Below are 18,291 nucleotides of genomic sequence, written 5' to 3'. Positions count from 1 at the left end.
CTGTTAGTGTTTGGGGACAAACCCCCAAGCAGAGTACACAGCAGCAGTCAAGCCAGGCAGCCAAATGAGAGAGAGGCTGGGCCCAAAAGTATACACACACTGGAGACAAGAACACTGTTTGTGGTTTTAAATAGTCATTTAATTCACACAGAGATTAAGAAGTGTCATTCAGTCCATATGTCATTATCCAGTATATCCATCCAATTACCTAGTCCATTAACAGTAAATACAATGTCTTTATCTGCTTGTAAATCTTCTCCTCCCGATACCTTTCTCTCAAAGACAACGCTGAGTATTCACAGCTCACCAAGTAAACAGTCCTTTTGTTCAGTAGAAATGGTATCTTGCACAGTAGCCAACAAGCAGACGTCTCATAACAGTAGTAAAACAGCAGGCAGCAGACATCAGAGAGACCAGCAGACCAGCGACCAGTAACACCAGGGAGCAGACCAGGAATCAGCAACCAGTAAACCAGGCCAATAACCAGGAAGTGTTACGTCTCTCTCACTGCCTCTTATTGCAGTTTGCAACCGCACCCTTAATTATCACATTACATTGCAGTTTTTGTGCTTAAAGCTACAAACACTTAAACCTAGGTTTATATATTTATTCACCCAAACCAGTTGGAGTATTCATATACCCAACATTCTCCCCTTTGGGTGATATAAATATATAATGCCCTACAATCTGAACCCATATTTTTCACAACTCTCTAGGTGCTTAATGGCACCTTGGGCTTTAGTAAAATTATCAGCTATATTTTCCTCCGACATGCAGTACTCCAGCTGTATCATTTTACTCTGTACAGATTGTCTAACGTTTAGATACCTTAAATCTGTATGCTTGCTTCTAGTTTTTACTGCAATGTTTGTGGCCATTTGAATTGCTGCCTGATTATCTTCATGTACAATTATTGGATAATTTACAGTTATACCCATATCATTCAACATTTGTTTATACATAATTAACTCAGTACATAATAGTGATAAACAGGAGAATTCTGCCTCCATAGTAGACAAACTTATATGCTGTTGTCTTATTGACTTCCAACCTATTAATGTCTTACCCAGCATTATGGCTGTTCCTGAAGTCGACTTTCTTGTGTCTCTTTCTGATGCAAAACTAGCATCTGCATAAGCACTCAATATGAGATCACCTTTTGGTTCTAGATACAGTGCATGGTGTAATGTTCCTTTAAGATATCTTAAGATTCTCTTCAATGCATTCCAATGACATTGAAGCGGATCATTATTGTGTCGAGCCAGCTGATTAATACTATAAGCAATATCTGGCCTTGACCAATTGCTAATATATGATAAGCTACCAATCAAAGATTGATATATTGCCTTATCAAACTTGGGACTTTGAGTATCCATTTTGCAAATATCCTGACTCATTGGAGTCTTTGCAGGCTTACAAAGTTCCATTTCATAATCTATTAGCAATTTAGATATCTTATCTTCCTGAGATATCTTATAACCTTTCTGTGTTTTCACTATATTCAAACCTAGATATCTCTTTATCTCCCTAATTGCTTGATTTTTATTTTCTTAGCTAATGATGCTATTATTTTATTTGCTTCATCATTAGTCTCAGTAATCAACGCAATATCATCAGTGAACAACAATAATAATGATATTTTCCCATTTGTCTCCCTTTTAAACAGACATGGATCGGCTAAACCAGCTTTAAACCCTATATTGTTCAGTTCCTTCACAATATACCGGTTCCATTCATAGCCTGATTGTTTAAGACCATAGAGGCTCTTCTTTAACAACCAACAATCATTATTATTTTCACCTTTCAATCCACTAGGCTTTTTCATATATACAGTATGTCTTAGTGGAGCGTGCAAGTAAGCAGTTTCCACATCTAAATGGTTAATTATATATTTCTTGCTTGCTGCCCACACTAAAGCTGCCCTTAATGTTGCTGCTTTAAGACTAGGTGCAAATACTTCATCATAGTCATTTGCACTTTGTCTAAAACCTTGGGCTACTAATCTTGCCTTATGGATTATATTTCCATCCTTATCAGTTTTTATCTTAAAAATCCATTTTCAGCCAATTGGTTTTATATCACCAGGTAATCTCACATTTTCATATACTTTCATATCCTTCAAGGACCTCAATTCCTTATTCATTGCTGCATACCAATTTTCCTTTTCTTTAGAAGGATACTTTTTTATCTCATCCACAGTAGATGGAACTCTATTTATCTGGCACACTGTATTAGCCTGGTATCTATCAGGCGGTCTAGATATACGTGTAGTTCTTCTGGGAATTACAGGGCTTGTATGAGGACTTTTTTGAGTTACTACCTGTTCCTCATCTTGCTCAGCTATTTCTTCCTTTACGGGCTCTATCTCTTCCTGTACTTCACTTTTTACTTTATTTTTAAAGTTACAGGGATACTTAATGGGATTTCTGTAGGATTCAATAATCACTTCTTTATTGCTATCCTGTTCTAACTTATCCCATCCTACGTGCTCTAGAAATTGGGCATTAGCACTACATAACACTTTAGATGTGCCTTTCTCCCAAAATCTATATGCCCTATGGTTAGCTTGGTAACCAACGAAGAAGAATTGTTTAGCTCTGTGTTGCCCTTTACGCCTGAGTTGTGTAGGGATATGCACCCATGCTGGTGCACCAAATGTGTGCAGGTAACTCAGATCAGGCTTCCTGCCATGCCACATGGTGAATGGTATTTCACCAGTAGTTGAGTTAACAACGTTGTTCAATATGCTATTAGCACACATTGCAGCCTCCCCCCACAAAGAATCAGGTAATCCAGAATCAGTTAACATTGTTCTAACCATTGCCTGTAGTGTTTGGCCTCTTCTCTCTATAAATGCGTTGTGTTGTGGTCTGTATGGTGCAGATTTCTTGTGCTCTATTCCAGCTACCTTTAATCTATTCTGGAATTTGCTATTAACAAATTCGTACCATTATCTGTCACCAAGGTTATCAGTTGCCGTTTAGTCTTTCTTTCTGCAAACTTTAACCAGTTGAAGAAATGTTGATATGTTTCAGTTTTGCTTTTCATTAGATAGCAAAACCCATATCTAGAGTAATGGTCCATAATGCTCAGTATATACCGAGCACCCCCATACTGGGTTTCTTTGGACCTATAATGTCTGCAAATACTACTTCTAAAGGTTCTTTAGTTTTGAAACCATTTAGCCTATTTGCAGGCAATATTTTACTCTTATCTTCACAGCAGACATTACAACGCAAATATTTATCACAGGGTTTTAACCTTATTCCTTCAGATAACTCTACTGTACGTTTTAGCATTTTAAAATTTACATGCCCCAAACGCCTATGCAATAAATGGATACATTCATTATGAGGCTTGATATTGTTAAATACAGTCTGTGCCTCCCCTTTCTTACTATCATGTAAGACATACAATGTTCCATTTAAAGCTGCAGTTACCTTTTTGTTATCTTTTTCCAGTATGCACTTATTATTCTTAAATGTAACTACATAACCTAGTTTATCTAATACTCTTACAGAAAGTAAGTTCATCTTTAACTGTGGTACATACAACATTTTTATATTCTGGTTTAAACATGGACAGTATGCAATACCTTCACCCTTGGCCTTGAGGTGCCAACCATTCGTGAGTGATATATGCTGAGAGCTTGTAGACATTTTAATAAACTTTGTCTTATCTCTCGTGATGCAGTGGGATGCTCCACTGTCCACCACCCATAAATCACTCTTCACATCACAGTTGCTGTATGTGGCTAGTTCAAAGGATTTCTTTGGCTTCTTTACATTCTGGCTTTTTCCTTTTCTGCAGAATCTTGCCAAATGTCCTCTGCCTCCACAATTAAAACACTTTTTAATTGTGTATGCCGTCGAAGATAAATTCTCTTCTTCCGGGTGCTCTACTTTACATAGCTGGTTTCTTTCAAGCTTTGAAGATAATTTCTCTTCTTTATTAGGCTTATCTTCTCTCAGCTGGTCACGTTCAAACCTTCTTCTGGCTTCTTCTAATAGCCTGCCGGTAATCTCAGTTACTGATAAACTGTCTTTTGGCAATACCTCTAATGCAGTCACAAAATCATCATAGGTTCGATCCAAAGAAGACAGTATGATGTACACCTGTTGCAACTCATTAAATATAAGCTCTTTTTCTTGTAATTCTTGAAAAATGCTTTTCATACAGTTTAAATGAGTTAACATGTCTCCATTCTTCTCAAGATGTGTTCTAAACAGCTTCCGTGTAAGATTTATATGAGCTCCTACACTGTCTCGAACATAAATCTTCTTGAGATTCTCCCAGCAGTCTGCAGCAATCTCCTCTCCACGAATATGGACCAGCTGCTGGTCCGAGAGAGTGAGAGACCCCAAAACCCCCCAAACCCTCCTTTTTCTTTTTTTTTTTTTTTTTTTTTTTTTCACCCACCCGAAACAAGAACACTGTTTGTGGTTTTAAATAGTCATTTAATTCACACAGAGATTAAGAAGTGTCATTCAGTCCATATGTCATTATCCAGTATATCCATCCAATTACCTAGTCCATTAACAGTAAATACAATGTCTTTATCTGCTTGTAAATCTTCTCCTCCCGATACCTTTCTCTCAAAGACAACGCTGAGTATTCACAGCTCACCAAGTAAACAGTCCTTTTGTTCAGTAGAAATGGTATCTTGCACAGTAGCCAACAAGCAGACGTCTCATAACAGTAGTAAAACAGCAGGCAGCAGACATCAGAGAGACCAGCAGACCAGCGACCAGTAACACCAGGGAGCAGACCAGGAATCAGCAACCAGTAAACCAGGCCAATAACCAGGAAGTGTTACGTCTCTCTCACTGCCTCTTATTGCAGTTTGCAACCGCACCCTTAATTATCACATTACATTGCAGTTTTTGTGCTTAAAGCTACAAACACTTAAACCTAGGTTCATATATTTATTCACCCAAACCAGTTGGAGTATTCATATACCCAACACTTCCCCCATTCTCCCTCCCTCCCTCCCTCTGTGTCTCCCGCCCTCTCTCTCTCTCCCCCCTTTGTCTCTCTCCCTCTCTCCCCCCTTCTGTCTCTCCCTCTCTGTTCCTCTCCCTCTCTCTCCCTCCCCCTCCCTCTGTCTCTCTCTCTCCCTGTGTCTCCCTCCCTCTCTCTCCCTTTCTGTCTTTCTCCCTCTCTCTCTCCCCCCTCTCTGTCCCTCCCTCCCTCTCTGTCTCTCTCCCTTTGTCTCCCTCTCCCTCCCCCTTTCTCTGTCTCTCTCCCTCTCTGTCTCCCTCTCTCTCTCCCTCCCCCACTCTCTGTCTCTCTCTCCCTGTGTCTCTCTCTCTCTCTCTCTCCCATTTGTCTCTCTCCTCTCCTCTGTCTCTCCCTCTCTGTCTCCCCCTCTCTCTCTCCCTCCCTCTCTCCTCTCCCCCTCCCCCTCTCTCTCTCCTCTCTCCTTCTGTCTCCCTCCCTCTCTCTCTCTCTCCCTGTGTCTCTCCTCTCTCCCCCTCTCTCCCTCTGTCTCTCTCTCTCCTCCCTCCTCTCCTTCTGTCTCTCCCTCTCTGTCTCTCTCCCTGTTCTCTCCCCCCCCCCTCATTTTCTCTCCCCTCTCCCCTCTCCTCCCTCTCTCTCTGTTCTCCCTCCTCTCTCCTCTCCCCCTTTCTGTGTCTCTCCCTCTCTTTCTCCCTCCCTCTCTCTCCCTCCCCCAGTCTCCCTCTCTCTCCCTGTGTCTCCCCCTCCTCTCCCTCCTCTCTCTGTCTCTGTCCCCCCCTTTCTCTCTCTCTCTCTGTCTCTCCCGTCTCCCTCCCTCCTCTCTGTCTCCCCCCTCCTCCCTCTCTCTCCCTCCTCCCTCTCCGTCTCTGTCCCCCCTTTCTGTCTCTCTCCCTCTCTGTCTCCCTCTCTGTCTCTCCCTCCCTCTCCCTGTGTCTCCCTCCCTCTTTCTCCCTCTCTCCCCCCTCTCCCCCTTTCTGTCTCTCTCCCTCTCTCTCCCCTCCCTTTCTGTCTCTCTCTCTCTCCCCTCTCTGTCTCTCCCCCCCTCCCCCCCCCATCTCTCCCTCTGTCTGTCTGTGTCTGTTTCTCTGTGCAAGCTTGAATTTGCTGCCTGGAACCAAGAACAAGCATGTTAATTACCTTGAGAAACTGTATTTGCAAGTGAAAGAAGCTGATTCAATCAGGTTGAATCAGTGCTTGGAAGATACAGGGAGGGGCCATGATCTCCCTCTATTGAAGGGGGGAGGGAGAGGATTAGTTTAGCAAACAGTGGATTGCCTCTTTTCTGGCTCTCTCCCTGCGGACTGTTTAAATGTGGTACTTTGTAAGCAATTTCTCTCAGCTCTTTGCAGAACCACTCAGTTTGAACGCCTAGACCAGTGATGGCTAACCTTTTGTGGGCTGCTGTGCTAAAAATTGTGCAAGGGCTTACATGCTTGTGCTCAGCACCCAGAAGGCAATGCACACACACCCCCATGCCCCCTACACATGCGCGCACAATCCCTGCTCGCCCCCTTACCTGCACTGCGCCTCACAGCTGATTTTCAGTCGGTTTGAGGCCTTTGAGGCTTCTGCAGGCTTTTCAGGACAAAAACTAAGCCCGTTTCGTCACTTCCAATATTTCCAGAAAAACGGGAAGTGATGAAATGGGCCTAGTTTTCTGCCTGAAAAGCCTGCAGAAGCCTTCCTTAAGCCTCTGATAGGCCGAAAAAGGCCTCAAGCCGGCAGAAAATCAACGGTGAGGTGCGCGCATGCACAGTGAGGTAAGTTTGCCTGCAGCTCTCATGCTGGCACAAATGGCTCTGCGTGCCACAGGTTTGCCATCACAGGCCTAGACAACTGCAAGAAGTTATACTAATCAAAGAGGAAAGAGAACTTACTTCAGCCACGAGGGACCCTAAAGGGAATCTCTCCCTGGTTGAGTTGGGATTTATGACACAGGTCCCCATAGCAACCAGCCATAAATACCTCTGGCTGGGCTATCTTAACTCTGCATGGACAAGCCAACCTGAGAAATGGAAACTCAGCCAACTTAGAGAATCATTTGTTGAGGCTGACTCTGGTTTGGAAAATAAAAACACCTGAAAGAGCCAAGCCCTGGGAGTTTGCAGGCATTCGGTCCCAAGCTGGGAACCCCAGAACTGGGAAGTCAGCTCTGCAAGCCCTATCAAAGAGAAAATGAAAATGCCCAGTTTACTCCAAGCTTAGTCTAAGTTACAACGCACCCCAGTGGTTAAGTAGCGAATTGCAACGATGTCTCCTAAAGCAGTGGTCCGCAGAGAAATGGACCCCCCCAAAAGCAATTAATCCAGGCTCCCCGGGGGAACGCAAGGCTATGCCACTCACATGGCCTGCTGGCCCCCTGGGTTGGGTTGAGCTGAGCGCTTTGGAAGCCCCATACTTTGCCTCCTCGCTCTTGGTGCATAACAGATTTTCTTATGTAAATCCTAGAGATTTTCTGACTCTATTTCTGAAAATGAAATACTCTTCTCCGCTTTTTCTCCTTCCAATAGCCAGTAATACACTGTGACCACAGATTTACCTGGAAGACAACTCCCAACAGATAGTAGAAAAGTAGCTCAAGACAGCACCCACCCAAAAGGATGGAGCCTGGGAAACTCTTGGATCCCCCGTCTGACACAAGCTGCTCTCCAAAAAAACACCCAAAATCCCAGGAATGCTGAGTGCGGGAAATCCTTTGCTTGCAGGTCCCTCCTTTTGACCCACAGGAAGGTCCATGTGGGAAGTGGACCCAGTGAAGGTTTGGAGGGTGAGAAATCTTTCTCTGGAACAGAAGCCAAAGATCTCAAAAGTCCCCCCAGACTAAAAGCCTATAAATGTGAGGAATGTGATTTGTGCTTTGGTCGAAGGTCAGACCTTCTTTCACATCAGAAAATCCACACTGGAGAGAAACCTTATCAATGTCTCGAATGTAGAAATTTTTTCCGTCAAAAAACCACTCTCAGAAACCACGAGAGAATCCACACAGGAGAGAAACCTTACAAGTGTTGGGAATGTGGGGAGTGCTTTGCTCAGAACTCAGGTCTTGGGGTCCATGAGAAGATTCATGCCGGAATCAAATCTTACAAATGCTTTGAATGTGGAAAATGTTTCACCAGGAGTTCATCTCTTCTGAGTCATTGGAAAACACACAGAGAGGAGAAAAGTGAAAAATGCCTCGAATGTGGAAAATGTTTGTCCACAAAATCAGTCCTGCTGCGATATCAGAAACTCCACACCGGAGAGAGACCCTATGAATGCCCAGACTGTGAGAAACGATTTGTGGATTCTTCTGAACTTCGGAGACACCAGAAATGGCACAAAGGGGAGCTGCCCCATAGATGTGGGGAGTGTGGGAAAAGTTTTGTTACGCCAGCCCATGTTCAGATTCATCAGAGAACCACGGGAGAAGCAAATGTGAGAGGTGGACAACTAAAGAGGTTCCACACAGGAGAGAAGCAATACAAATGTGTAGAATGTGGAAAATGCTTTGGAATATGGGACCGGCCCATGGTGGGGTAGGAAATATCTGCTGTGGAAGATTTTATACCACCTCCTCAGCCCTTAAATGTCATGTGAAAATTCACACAGGGGAAAAAAACTACAAATGTTTGGACTGTGGGAGAACATTTGCTCATTCAGGTTCCTTTAGAAGTCACAGCCGAATCCATACAGGAGAGAAACCTCACAAATGCTCAGAGTGCGACAAATGTTTTTCACGGAAATTTTCTCTTGTGATGCACCAACGAATCCACACTTGAGAAAGGCTGTATAAATGCCTGGAGTGTGGGAAATGTTTTGCCCATCCTTCAGCACTTCGGATGCACGTGCGAAATCATACAGGAGAGTAGCCTTACAAGTGCACAGAGTGTGAGAAACCTTTTCATAGTAAATCAAAGCTAAAAATGCACCAGAAAGTCCATAGCAGAGATAAATCTCTTCAGTTGTGAAGAACCTTGGGAACACTTTTTTCAAGTCACATCTTAACATTAACCAAGAACTTCACACAGTAACAGAAAGGAAATGCTACAATTTTTGGTGTGGGGAAAATGTTTTTCCAACTCAAGCAACCTTAAATCCCATCAGAGAGTACACTTTGAAGCAAAAGGGCGTAAGTGTTGGGACTTTGAGGATATTTTTGCTCAGAAAGCCAAATTAATAATTTACCAGAGTGATTACACAAAAGAGTTACGAGTGTGTAAAGAGTAGATATAATGTTTTGTAGAGTGCAGGAAGTCCTAAACTTGTGATCACAACTTGGAATGGATTTCCAATCATAAGTTGTTACAGGTGTAAGTGAAGGCACCCAGGTATATCTGTTAATTTTTACTAGTCTCTGTTGATCAATGAGGACAACTGAAGATTTAGAGAGGAGAAAATGGGGTGAGGGGCGGAATGAAGATGCATCTGGTTGTTTATTTAGCTATAAAGTGTTGGTTTCAATATGCTGGCTGGGAAAGTTGAGGCCCTTTAAAACAGCCGCCATCTTGATTCTTTTGACTTGGACTTGGACTTTGGGATTGAATGGGAAAGTGTGGATTTTGGATGAATTTTCGGAGGAAAAATGTCCTGGAAATTTGGATGGACCCCTATTCTTAAAGGCAATATTCTTATTGGTGGCTACCTACATGTGCCTGACACACTGGTGATTAATTGGGCGATATCTTGCTTAGGGCACACATTATTGAAATGCAGCTAACAAATACCTCGAGGAAAACTACAGACCCGAAAGAAAATGAAACTTAGGATATAATTTTTAAAATATAGAATGGCTGGATTTGAACATTTTATTGGCAACATCTTGAAAAGGCATTTTAAAATGCTGGAAACATTGGACTGATTATTGGGAAAAGTGAAGGAAAATTACTTGAAGGGATGCTGTTATTGGGTGTCAGGTTGAAATTCTATTAGCGAAAGAAAGGAAATATACTGTATTTTCATAAGGCTGGGAAGACCTTGGAATACTCTAACACTGAGTGGAGGTGAACACATCTGGAAGACTGTTTTTTGCTGAAAACTGTTTGAAACCTATTTGTTTCATGTCTAGGAGGGAAAATTTCTGAGACTTGAAGATTGCTAAGTGGAGTGATTCACAAACACTTGGAAATGTTATTGGAATCAAAGCTGGTTAGGTGGCTGATGAAGACCAGGGGAAATCTGGAAGGATTAAACTGACTGCTGGAGGACTATAAAGAATTATAAATATGTACTTTGAGGAATGGGACAGTGAATAGTTTTTCACTAGCTTTTTGATGTGTCAGACAATTTAAGTGTGGGATTTTGATAGATTGATTAGTAATTTCTGGATTTATTAAAAGATAAAATGTTTCAATAGGAAATGATAAACATATCTCAAAAAGAAATGTCATCGATGTCTCAAAGTATCTATAAAACTATAACAAAGAACCATAGGGAGATAAAGGATTTGATGTATGAGACTAGAAAATGTTCAAGAAATAACAATGGAAAATGAACAGGAAACCCAGGAAATGAGAGAATAGAAAAAAAAAGAGGAAGGGAAAGAGCAGATAAAAGAACAAACAAATGCAAAAGATAAGAAGGAAGAGATAATCAAAACAGATGAAATACATCAAGCTGACAATATATTTAGAGACTCAAAATAGAATTGAATAGGCAGGTAAACATTCTTGAAGTGAGGACGGAGACATTCACAGGCCTAGTGAAGATTTGGCCGTGAAAAGCAGAGGTAGAAAAGGGAACACCTAAATCAAGAAAGAATGATACAGGGAGACATAAAACTTCAGAGGAGGAATATGGAAAGCATGCTTAAAAAATCAATAAGAATTGAAATACTAAAACAAACGAGAGATGAGGGGTAGAAATAGAATATTCAACATAAGAGGTGCTATCAAGATTTAGAAAAGAGGTAGAAATTACAAAGAGGGTAAATATTCTTATGTATCCTCCTACCATTCAGCTAGGGGTTGCGGTGGCTCAGTGGCTAAAACGCTGAGCTTGTCGATCAGAAAGGTCAGCGGTTCAGCGGTTCGAATCCCTAGCGCCGTGTAATGGAGCGAGCGCCTGTTACTTGTCCCAGCTTCTGCCAACCTAGCAGTTCAAAAGCATGTAAAAATGCAAGTAGAAAAATAGGAACCACAGTGTACTGCATCTTGCTGTCAAGTATATCCCCAAGTACTTGATCTTATTCGTGACCTGAATTTTCAATAGGTCTGCCAGTTCTTCCTTTTGTCTTGATAGAATATTCTTTGTCAAGATCCCTTTTTTTTCAACATTCACGTTAACATTTACCAGGAACTTCACACAGTGACAGAAGGGAAATTCTACAAACATTTGACGTGGGGAAAATGTTTTTCCTAGTCAAGCAACCTTAAATCCCATCAGAGAGAACACAAAGAGGCAGAAGAGCAGAAGTGTTGGTTGCGTGAGACTGTTTTGCTCACAAAGCCGCATTAGTCACTTACGAGAGTGATGACACAAAAGAGTGATGAGTGTGTAAGGAGTAGATATAATGTTTTGCAGAGTACAGGAAGTCCTTGACTTATGACCACAAGTGAGAATGGATTTCAGGTTATAAGTCGTTCAGTCGTAAGTCAAGGCACCCATTTAATTTCTAACAGACCTTTGTTGATCAACGAGGAGCACTGAAGATTAAGAGAGGAGAAAAATGGGGTGAGGGTGGATCGGAGATGCACCTGATCGTTTTATTTAGAGATAAAAGCGTTGATCTTGAATCTGGTTGCTGAGGATGAAAAGGGGAAATTTCTTTTTCTTGGAGGGCTTTTCTCCCGCACATTGTCTGTTTCTTGTTTTCACACACACACACACATACTTTTATTCCTTCTTCGTTGCCTTTCTCCTCCGTCCTCCATGAAATGGCGAAAGGTCAAACGGGCCATCGTGTAACCTCTGGACCAGGGGCTCTTGCAGATCACTGTCAGCCATGAAGCTATTTGAATTAGAAGCTCCTGGGAGGAAAAATATAAAGTTATTGTGGATCCTTTATTGGGGATTTTGTGAGTCTCTACATTTCTGAAAAGGAAATACTTTTTTTCTACCTCTCATAAACTTGCTCTTTGGAAGCATCAGGGAATCCACACCATCTACTTTCCTGTCTCGGGGGTTTCTAGTGATTCCCAAACAAAGACATGTGAGGAGACCCCTCCCCTCCATGCTCGGAGACCCCCCCATCCAATTTTAATCCTCACAATGGAGGGTCATCCTGTAACCCCCTGCACCAGCGGGCTATTAAGAGATGACCAGGGTAAGACCGGAAGTAAAAGTTTCTGGGCGTGAAAATAAATACTTATTATCCAGTTAGGGACCCCCCAAAAAAGGAAAGATCTGGTGGTTACTGGCACTTTGAACGGAGTTCCTAAAGAGAGAAACCTTTAAAAAAAACACACAAGACACGAGCACTAGGGACAGCCCGTGCCGGGAGAGACGCTCTTCCCATGGTCAGAGGAACCCTCCCTCGGCGGATCAGAGGTGGTTTCGGACCACGTGGCCTTGGCCTCGGAGGGGGCGGGGCTTCAGGAAGGGGGTGGAGCCCGAGAGGCGAGCAGAAGCCCCGCCCACGCCTTTCCTCTCCCACCCTCTGGATCCCTCCGCTTCTGCCTTGGAGGATCCCGGCGCTGGATCCCGCTCGGAGCAGGTGGGGCTGCTCTCTTTCCGGCCTCCTGCCAGGAGATCCTCTCCCCGCCCGGAGGAAGGGAGCTGCAGCGGATCCCGCTCTTCGCCTTCCCGGGTTTCCTTCGGGGAGATCCATCTCTGGCGTTTCCTCCAGGGAGCGGATTCCCCTCCCTCCACCGTCCCTCCAGCGGGGGACCAAGGGGGCTCCGTCCCCGGGCTGGATCTGGCCCCTCCTCGCCCGGGTGGATCCGGAAAGGTAGTTTGGGGTAAGTTTCTTTCAGGTCTCTCTCTGGTCCGTCGAGCACGAGTTCTCCGAGCTTGCCTGCCCCTCACGTGCAGTTGCAAAAACGGCGTAAACGGAGCTTGAAACCGTGTATTGGGGTTTTGCAATGTGCTCTTAACGCAGACTGACCTCCTTGCAAGGGGGAGGCGGGGGGGGGAAGGAAAGATGAAAATGAACTGCATTGAGTTCAGGCTTAGCCCATAGGAGCCTCCCTTCCCCCCATGAACGGTACAAATGGGGGGGAGGGGTGTCCCTCCCTGGGCTGGATCTGCCCCTCCCCCCCCCCAAGGCTCCCCGGATGGATCGGGGAAGGAGCTTTTTGGGGAAAGTTGCTTCAGAAGGTCATTCTGGGGTCCGTTTGAAGAGGAAACCTCTGAACATCCATTTCCCTCAAGGGCAATTTGAAAAAAAAACAAACAGTGAAGTGCACCTTTAAAACATTTGCCGAGGGTCCCATGTGATATTATCACATCCCGAACTCAGTTTTAATCCATCGGGAAGGGGTTGTTAGGGAAAGAAAAGGTTTAGTTGGTTGAATTGAGCAACTGATTTAAGTGTCAAAAATTCAGAATTCCCTCTGTGACTCTGCTGGAGTCCCACTCCTAACAAATGGGCTGATAGATAGAACAAATAATAAATTAACTAACTTCAATAAATTGTTAAATAAATACATTATTCTCCATGACTGATTATAAATGATTAGAAGGAATAATACAATCACTTTTTTAAATGCTTATCCCACACACTTCCAGTTCACCCACAGGCAGGAAACCTCATGGCTTTTGCTGCCTCCCAAAAGGGAATTAAACCAATTGGGGGCTTTTCAGAGGCTCCGCAGGGCGACTTCCGGGAGGGTCTGAAGGCCTGGTGGTCACAGGTTCTTTATGACCCAACTGAGCTCATGTTCTCCCAACCCAAAAAGGGATAATAGAATAATAGAGTCGGGAGGTTTTCTAGCCCAATTCCCTGCTCAGGCAAGAAAACCCATAATATTTCAGATCAGCCCTTCTCCAATCTCTTCTTCAAACCTCCAGTTTGATATTCTGGAAGCAACTTGTTCCTCTGTTTAATTTTTCTCCCTTTCAGGAAATTTCTCCTAATTAGAAGGTTTCTCCTAATTTCCATCCATCCATGGCTTCTTGCCCTACCTTCAAAGCTGCTTGTGGCAGCCCCTTAAATAAGGGAGCCCTATGATTAAGACAGATCCTTTTTCTTCTTAATCCGAAAAAGAGAGGATTGGATAAGCTTTGTTCTTAGGCTAGTGTTTAGTTTGCTTTTTCTTGAAAAGTTGGGCAAAATCTCTAAAAATCAACATTTTTCTTCTTTTCCTTGAAGAGATTGTGATGTGGCAGCACCTTGTATGTTTTACAAAGGACAAGTTTTGTGGCAGTTTTAAGGCTGGTCTTGTTATCAGATATCAGAAAAAGCTGATGGCCAGAAGGCTGCCTTCCATAATTGTAAATATCTTTTGAAAGGCCTACCCAAGGCAGCCCTTTCAAAGCTAAGATTTTGTAACTCTATGAATCTCACAAGGAAATACCGTTCTCTCTTCTTTTCTCTTCCACCAGCAGGAAAGCAACTGTCACCAAAGATCTTCCTGCAACACAACTATCAACAGACAATAGAAAATCCGCTCAAGACAGCAGCCGCCATAAAGCATGGAACGCAGAAAACTCTTGGATCCCCCGTCACACACAAGCAGCACTCTGAAAAACCACAAAAAACCTCACGGATGCTCAGAGTGTGAAAAATCCTTTACTCGCAAGTCCCTCCTTTTGACCCACAGGAAGGTCCATGTGGGAAGTGGATCCAGTAAAGATCTTGAGAGTGAGAAATCCTTCCCTGGAAAAAACTCCAAAGATCTCGGAAGCCCCCCCAGACTAAAACCCCATAAATGTGTAGAATGTGATTTATGTTTTGATCAAAAGTCACACCTTCGTACACATCAGAAAATCCACACTGGAGAGAAACCTTATGAATGTCTGGAATGTGGGACATTTTTCCGACAAAAAGGCACTCTCAGAAACCATGAGAGGATCCACACAGGGGAGAAACCTTACAAGTGTTGGGAATGTGGGAGGGCTTTTATTCAGAACTCAAATCTTTGGATCCATGAGAAGATTCATGCAGGAATAAAATCTTACAAATGCTTTGAGTGTGGAAAATGTTTCACGCAGAGTTCATCTCTTCGGAGTCATCAGAAAAGGCACAGAGGGGAGAAAAACGAAAAGTGCCTCGAATGTGGGAAATGTTTTCCCACAAAATCATCCCTGCTGCGACATCAGAAACTCCACACTGGAGAGAGACCCTATGAATGCCCAGAGTGTGAGAAAAGATTTATCTCTTCTTATGAACTTCAAACACACCAAAAGAGGCACAAAGAGGAGAAACCCTATAACTGTGGGGAGTGTGGAAAAAGTTTTATTTGGCGAAGAGAGTTTCAGATTCATCAGAGAATCCACACGGGGGAGAAGCCCTACAAATGTGAGGAGTGTGGGAAATGCTTTTCCCAAAAACAACACCTTGGAATCCATCAGAGGCTCCACACAGGAGAGAAGCCCTACAAATGCGAGGAATGTGGAAAATGTTTTGGACGAAAGGGAGGCCTTTGCAGTCATCATAAAACCCACACTGGGGAAAAGCCACATCAATGCAACGAATGTGGACAATTCTATCGTACCACATCAGCCCTTAGAAGTCATATGAAAATTCACACAGGAGAAAAAAACTACAAATGTTTGGACTGTGGGAGAACATTTGCCCATTCATCTTCCCTTAGAAGTCACAGCCGAATCCATACAGGAGAGAAACCTCACAAATGCTCAGAGTGCGGTCAGTGTTTTGCTCGGAAAGATTCTCTTGTGATGCATCAGCGAATCCACACTGGAGAAAAACCTCACAAATGCTCAGCGTGTGGTAAATGTTTTTCACGGAAAGTTTGTCTTTTGAATCATCGACGAATCCACACTGGAGAGAAACCATATAAATGTCTGGAATGTGGGAAATGTTTTGCCCAATTGTCATCACTTCGCAAGCACACCCGAACTCACACAAGAGAGTAGCCTTATAAGTGTGTAGTGTGTGACAGATCATTTCATTGCAAATCAAAGTTAAAAATGCATCAAAAAGGGTCAAACCTGTTTAGTTCTGGACAATGTGGAAAACGTGTTTTTGTAAACATGACATCTTATAATTCACCAGAAACATCACACAATGACAGAAGGGAAATCCTAAATAAATTTGGTGTAGGGAAAATGTTTTCCTAGACAAGCAACCTTAAAATTCCATGAGAGAGTGTGCAATCAGGCTGAAGGGCATATGTGCTGATTGTGTGAGGCTGTTTTGCTCACAAAGCCGCATTAGTCATTTACCAGAGTGATGACACAAAAGAGTTATGAGTGTATGAAGAGTAGATATAATGTTTTGCAGAGTACAGGAAGTCTTTGACTTAAAACCACAACTGGGAATGAATATTGGTCATAAGTTGTTAGAGTCAAGGCACCCAGGTATTCTTGTTAATTTTTACCAAAACTTTGTTGATCAATAAGGAGAACTGAGGATTTAGAGAACAGAAAACAGGGTGTGGGATGGAATGAAAATGCACCCGATTGGTTATGTAGTGATAAAGTGTTGATGTTGAATATGCTGGCTGAGGAATATTTCTTTTGTGGAGGGATTTTTTTGTGTGTGCTTTTTTTCATATGTTCAAACAAACATATACAGTATGTTGCAATGTACTGTTACGCTAAATGTTGCAATGTACTGTTACTGACTGGTACGATAAGTGATGGATGGACAATGGAATGTAGCCATGTGATAAGGTGCTGTGTGAAAAAGTACTAGCTGGAGAAGCGGAGAAATGAGAGTAATATGGGAGAAAGGAAAGTTATGGAGATAAGAGTAACTGGGAGGAGCTAAGAAGTAGGAGCATAAGATATCAGCTATGGCATAGGTTTGCATTAGCATAATTATGTAGAAAGCTTCTTTGTCCTGCTATGACGTATGCATGTAGCCTATAAAAGGAGTACCCACCATTATTAAAGTGCCTTTTCATCCCGAGTAAACACTGGTGCCGTGTGTTTATTTACCATGAGAAGGCCCAGGGCTCTGAGTTCAGACCCTGTCGTCGAAAGAAGGCAGGCAGTGAAAAGCCACAACAGTATATTCACAGACATACTGTACATACAGTAGTTGTATTGAGTTTCTTTGTTTGATCTGCGAATATAATACTCAATAAAAGTATTATTCAAAGTAACCAAGAAGAGTGTTTTTCGAGCGTGGACTGGAGTCAAGATGGCCGTCAGATGGCGCCATGCTCTGCAGTCACAGGTCCTGCTGTTTTTTAGCTCTTGTATGTGATGCCTTGTGGAAAAGCTGCCATCTTGATTCTTTTGGCTGCATCCTCCCTCGCTGGATTCTTCCGACTTTGGGATTCACTTCAGGAAAAATGTCTTGGTGATTTGGATGAACTTCTGCTCTTAAGGGCAGCTCAGAGGCGGCCCCCTAAATGTGACACGCTCGCGATCAATAGGACTCGCATCTCCCTTAGGACATAAAGCGCATCTCAGCCTCCTTCACTTTTGTCCATTTTATTATGCTGCAGCCTGGTTCTACTTGTTGAGATTCATTTTTCGCCCATTCATCTACACTCAGTGCCCCATAATGAGAAATCAAAACAATTTTAGAAATTTGCCTGCCAATGTATTTAAAAAAGATAAAAAGCTGAAATAAGACATTGGCAAAAGCATTGAGGAGACCCTTCCCTCGGTTACTCTGTTGAAGTCCCTGTGGCAGCTATTTCACCCTCCAAGACTCTCTGAGGATGAAGAGGGGAGCTTTGCACACCTGGATTGGGTGGGTGGGTGGGGGATTTTCTGCCCTTCTCCCTTGCAAACCCCCTCCAGCTCAGTCAGGTCGGATGGAGGGGAGTCCCTGGAGAGCCATTTTCGGGTCCCTCCCAAGATGGGGAGGAAGATGGGTGGGATATGTTCACTGCCTTGGACTTACTGGTAAAAATAACAAAGGTGGATATAAATAAGGAGAAAAGTGAAACCAGTTCCATTTCGCAGGGGCTTGGCAATATTTTCGGGCTTTGCTTCCCTGTCGTGATGTGTTGCCTCTATGGGAACAAGCAGGAGATGTGAACTGCTCCCCCAAATTCTCTTCTTTCCTGTCTGGGGGTTTCTAGTGATTCCCAAAGAAAGGAAAGGGAGAAGACCCTCCCCCCACATGCTCAGAGACCCCCACCCAATTTTAGTCTTCACAATGGAGGGCCAACGATGCAACCCCTGGACCAGAGGCTATTAAGAGATGATCAGAGCAAGACCTGCTGATGATGATACCTGAAGTAAAAGATCCTGGGAGTGAAAATAAATACTTGTTATCCAGTTAGGAAGGAACTCCAAAAACGGAAAGGTACCCCCCCCCCCCCCCCAAAGTAA

General features: G+C 43.3%; 1 protein-coding gene and 1 pseudogene across 2 annotated transcripts in view; both read left to right on the top strand.

Annotated features, from left to right (window-relative positions):
* Nucleotides 1–11,065, top strand: part of LOC113455009 (uncharacterized) — a 13,206-nt pseudogene extending 2,141 nt beyond the window's left edge. Inside the window, exon 3 of the transcript XR_015742463.1 lies at nucleotides 7,470–11,065. The product of XR_015742463.1 is annotated as an uncharacterized LOC113455009 (transcript). The remainder of the gene's footprint in view (nucleotides 1–7,469) is intronic.
* Nucleotides 11,066–12,570: 1,505 nt separating this feature from the next.
* LOC113455014 (uncharacterized) lies at nucleotides 12,571–16,914 on the top strand. Its single transcript, XM_087928293.1, has 2 exons — nucleotides 12,571–12,833; nucleotides 14,419–16,914. The coding sequence occupies exon 2, from the start codon at nucleotides 14,509–14,511 to the stop codon at nucleotides 15,910–15,912; it is 1,404 nt and encodes a 467-aa protein (XP_087784419.1). The 5' UTR covers nucleotides 12,571–12,833; nucleotides 14,419–14,508; the 3' UTR covers nucleotides 15,913–16,914.
* Nucleotides 16,915–18,291: the final 1,377 nt, after the last annotated feature.

Source organism: Pseudonaja textilis, chromosome 2, assembly GCF_049901715.1.
Source record: "Pseudonaja textilis isolate UNSWEBS1 chromosome 2, rPseTex1.2, whole genome shotgun sequence".
In the NCBI taxonomy this organism is placed as follows: Eukaryota; Metazoa; Chordata; class Lepidosauria; order Squamata; family Elapidae; genus Pseudonaja; species Pseudonaja textilis.
This window is presented reverse-complemented; position numbering and strand designations above follow the sequence as displayed.

Excerpts from the sequence above, each read along its gene's own strand:
- LOC113455014 (XM_087928293.1), top strand. The coding sequence starts at position 14,509 with ATGGAACGCAGAAAACTCTTGGATCCCCCGTCACACACAAGCAGCACT.